This window comes from Festucalex cinctus, chromosome 1 (genome assembly GCF_051991245.1).
Source record: "Festucalex cinctus isolate MCC-2025b chromosome 1, RoL_Fcin_1.0, whole genome shotgun sequence".
NCBI classification, from domain to species: domain Eukaryota; kingdom Metazoa; phylum Chordata; class Actinopteri; order Syngnathiformes; family Syngnathidae; genus Festucalex; species Festucalex cinctus.
The window spans coordinates 42,124,596-42,129,142 of NC_135411.1; the positions used below are offsets into that span (position 1 = coordinate 42,124,596).

At 38.9% G+C, this 4,547-nt stretch overlaps 1 protein-coding gene across 1 annotated transcript; it reads left to right on the forward strand.

The window, feature by feature from the left end:
* Window positions 1–2,483, forward strand: tmem70 (transmembrane protein 70). Its single transcript, XM_077535753.1, has 3 exons — window positions 1–293; window positions 840–936; window positions 1,146–2,483. The coding sequence occupies exons 1-3, from the start codon at window positions 81–83 to the stop codon at window positions 1,580–1,582; spliced, it is 747 nt and encodes a 248-aa protein (XP_077391879.1). The 5' UTR covers window positions 1–80; the 3' UTR covers window positions 1,583–2,483.
* The last annotated feature ends 2,064 nt before the right edge of the window (window positions 2,484–4,547 follow it).

Consider the following 4,547-nt stretch of genomic DNA (forward strand, 5'->3'; position numbering starts at 1 on the left):
TTGGAAAGGAGAAGAAGAAATTTGTCGTAGAAGAAGAAGTTAAGCGGAAGTACTTAGTTGTCGCTTCTGTTATTCAATTCATGTACGTTTTAGACATCATTTGCAAGGTAAACATGCTTTCTCTTCATAGCATGTTAAGGACGCGAGTTTGGTTTGTTTCTCACTCGATCAGTACAACGTGCATTGCTGCAACACGACGTGGAGCCCTGTGGAGCGTGTCTACTAATTTCGGCCGACCGAGGGCAAATCATCTCCATGCTGTCAGAAGGTTATCGCTTAACCTGAAACCTAAGGTACCGAGTTGGATTTAGCAAGGCTTCAATATAAACGTATAGCCGCTAGACGTGCCCCTAGAGTAAAGGGTGTAGAAGACGAATGAAGGATACAATACAGAAGAATGAAGATCTGATGACAGTCACGTTGACATACTGTATTTCAAAATGCTGTTATTCTGATCCTGTAGAGGTTCAACGAGACTCACATGAGCCATTGTTTGACAGATTTTTCCCCTTAAATTTGTGAGAGAGAAAAAATGGTGGCAGCGTGCAAACTCAACTCTGTCACAAGCAGCAATTGGATGCGTTTGTGGAGACATGATTTAGTGGAACCACAACTCCAAAGCACAAGAAACGTTTCGTTTTCATTGATAAGTTTTCAGAATATTGCTTTAGTCAGTTTAGGTCATTTCAATGACCATTGTGGGTTTTTGTTTCATTAAGAGGCGCACTACCAATTTTGGCAATGTGTAAGCCACCTCTTACTAAACAGGACATACAGTATGGAAAACAAATTTGTAGATGATGAGTAATATTTAGTAAATGTGTCTCCCCCCCGCCCAGGTACAGGCTCGCCCTCCATCGACTTGTCTCTCTACTGGGGCCCAATCTGAAGATGAGAACCTTATTTACACAGGCAGTTTGGGAACTGCAGTTCGTGGTGAGTTGCTTTATTCCCCTCATGTCATCCTGCAAGAAAGGATTGCTTGATATTCTTTTTGTTGTTAACAACCATGACAATTACTGTGGAAGCTCCGTGATCAGTTTTTGGTTTGGGTCAAGAATTTTCTTTCCTCTACATATCCCTAATTGATATGTATTAATATGTCCATCTATTTTTTCCCCCTTTGTCTTCTTGTCTGGTCTCAGGGGTGAAGTTATTCTCATATAGCACGAGTGGAGCCAGTCTCTTTCTCATGCCACAGATCCTCTTGAAAACTGGACTAGGAGTCCAGAGCCTTGCCCTGCAAGTGGCTTTCTGCGGCATTATCGGCATCTTCACCTTCTTTACCCCTGTGCTCCTCCACCTCCTTACCAAGGGTTACGTGATCCGTCTGTACCACAATCCAGACAAGGACACATACACCGCAATAACCTGCAGCGTCTTCCTTACTGAGTTAAGGACAGTTTTTCACCAGAAGGACGTTAGTGTACCAGCTGTCAGCAAGATGTTCACCACCTTCTACGCCAACAACACAGGGCTGCTGGTGAACCCGGACTTGTTCGCCCTCCCTCAGGATTACAACCACCTCATGGGCTATGACAAGCCCTTCACCTTCAGAACAGATTATATGGACAGGCCATGAGGTGGCGGGCAAGACACTGAACAGATTTCAGCAGAATCAGTCCAATTGGAGTTTTTGTTTATTTCCCAAATTACGGTATTCACAACATCTTAAAAAAATAAAGTTGTAAGAACTCTGGAACAAATGTCATATTTTTGCATTACATAGCATTTAAGTGAAAAGTAATCTGTTTTGATCTGAAAACATGTTACATGAATCCCTCTTCGCTATGATCTTAACAAGTCACCCGTTCAACTTGGTAACTCCAGCTTCAGTTTCTCACTTTATCTCACTTGAGAATGCAATTGCCTTCAATAGTTACTATTTAGAGGTATATTGCAGTCCACCCTGCCTGACGCATGGTTCTTTGTCTTGCAGGAAGGATTTTACTATGGAAGTTAGTGTTTTTTTGTTTTTACATCATGATAAAGCTGCGTATGTTGCTGAGGTCATATTACATCTTCAGGCTTTATCTCCATTTTACATAGAACCTGTGTGTTAATGATATTTGTGACTTGTATCTGTGATCTAGCAAAAAAAACAAAAAAAAACTCCGAAGATTATTATTATTATTATTTACATTAATTTGATGTACCCTTTTGGCAAACTGAAGGATACAGTTCTGTGTAGGTATAATGTAATACATTGATGAAAATGGGTAATTTTAAGGTCATGCGGTCTCATCTTGAACTCTTAAATGTGCTGTCAAAAATTAGTAAAATAAATCTCAATAATAAGTCTGACACATTGTCTTTCAATATTGGGTTATTACCATCGCAGACATTTTTTGGAAATGCATCTTGTGGAACAAATGCAGGAAACCAAAGTACTATTTAGTGGCCCACATGAAAATTTTACATCTTCACAGTATATCTTTATGTACATTGCCCCTGATTGGAATAAAGTTTGGAATGTGCCGGAAGGAGTCTGCATTGATTGCACCATGTGAGTGGCCAAGTGGCTTGTGCTACCTGAACTGGAACGCCAACAATGGATTTATACAAATGAGGGATGGATTTTTGCGCACACACGTTTAAACTATGTTAAATAATTCCTTATCAGAACATGCAAGTACGTTTACGTACTTGCAATAACTTCAAACCACCTCATGGAAGAATTGTTAACAGTTGTGGTTGTGGTTTTCGTCGCACAATCACCATTAGAGGGCAACATTTACAAAAGAATTTGACTTGTGTTGTCGTTCCCTGAAAAAACAAAAGTCGCCATGTCTAAAATTGTACTAATAATCAAACAATATTGACAATCTAGAGCAGTTGTTCTCAACCTTTTTTTTTTTTTTTTAAGTGACGTACCCCCTGTGAAATCATTGTCTGATTTGTTATTAACCTTTGGAACTCTATTTGTATTTAGGCGGTCTCTTGAACTATTTGGAAATAAAACGATACAACTAAAAAAAAAAGAATAAACAATTACTTTAATCATAAGTAATTTGTGCACGTACAGATTATTCTCAACATAAAGTGTCATGTTTTGGGATCATAGTAAAGGTCTGTTCTCAAAAAGAAATTAACTGAATTTTAAATAAAGATTTCAGGTGATTGACAGGTTATTCTTGGTGGCATTTGACAAGTTGGGTCAAACCATTCTGTTTGGAGAAATGCTGGGTTTTTGGGACACTGACGTTCAATTGTCTACTGAAGATAACATTCATTTTATGAACTTGTATTGTTATAACAAATATTTAAGTATACTTTTCAAACATATTTTAAAATGTCATGTATCCCCAGGGGTACTTGTACCCCCATTTGAGAACCACTGATCTCGAGCAGTGGTTCTTAAATGTTTTACAAGTACCACCTTTTCCTTTACAGCACCATTATTAACACTTTTTAAATATAGAAAAATAATAATTAAAAGAAAAACATTAAAATAATGATTCAATTTGTATTGCACATAAATAAATACAATATTGTATTTACACTGTACATAAAGGTTTAAAAAGAAACGTTTTTGGTTTAGTCAGTGTACTTCGGATTCGTCCCACATTCTAAAAATCACAACTTTCATTTTTTATTTTTTTGCCTGGAGTAAATTTAACACAACCATCAGCTTCTCTGCTTACATTATTGAAATCAAATACCCCCGGAAAAAAAAGAGAGTGCATGCGTGTGGATCTGTAACATAATACAGCCTAACATGAATAAAAAAAAAGGTGTGATATACTAATACTTTCACTAACAATACTTTAAACATTTCCCTTTCGTTAATACTTTGTACAATACAGACAGAATCCGAGCCATTTAAAATCAGAAAATAAAATTACAACTCGGCGATTGGCTGGCAACCAGTCCAGGGTGTCCCCCGCCTACTGCCCAAAGCCAGCTGAGATAGGCTCCAGCACCCCCCGTGACCCTTGTGAGGAATAAGCGGTCAAGAAAATGGATGGATGGAAAATTACGAATTCATAACCATGTCCCATTTGTGCTCTGTGTCTACAAAGATTCCACTCATTTGCCTTGTTGCCAGTTACTAACTGGCAGCTTTGTGGCAGGCCTCGACTGCCCCAGATACAGATGAAGCAGATCTGAACAGATCAATAGACGACAGGCTGATAGAAATAGAGCCCCCCCTCGAGGACCCGGCAGGGAGAGAATCCGAGCGCTTCACATTCCTGCTCGGGCCCTTTTCACCCACCAACGCGTCACTCTGTAAAACGGTAAGGCAGCTGTCCACATTCGTCAGCTCAAAGTGCAACTATGAGCATATCCAGTGCTCAACACACCCACGCATGCATGCAACAGAATCAGACACAAATCTAACACTAATTTGCTTCCCAAGTGCGCTTGTATTGATATTATTGTGAAATGAAATGTTTACACGTTAAAAAATATTTAGGCACTTACCAGACTGGCTTCATAAATGAGCTTGATGTGATTGTGAAGTGCCCTTTTACTTGTAATCAAGTGAATGACATAAAGGAAAAATTGCATTCAAACATCAACAAAACAAAAAAAGAAGGGCGATG

What these genes read in the sequence shown, in the direction of transcription:
- tmem70 (XM_077535753.1), top strand. Translation starts at nt 81, where the DNA reads ATGTACGTTTTAGACATCATTTGCAAGGTAAACATGCTTTCTCTTCAT. An exon ending in CGCTTAACCTGAAACCTAAG is followed by an intron (nt 294 to 839) that starts GTACCGAGTTGG and finishes CCCCCCGCCCAG; the next exon opens with GTACAGGCTCGCCCTCCATC. An exon ending in TTTGGGAACTGCAGTTCGTG is followed by an intron (nt 937 to 1,145) that starts GTGAGTTGCTTT and finishes GTCTGGTCTCAG; the next exon opens with GGGTGAAGTTATTCTCATAT.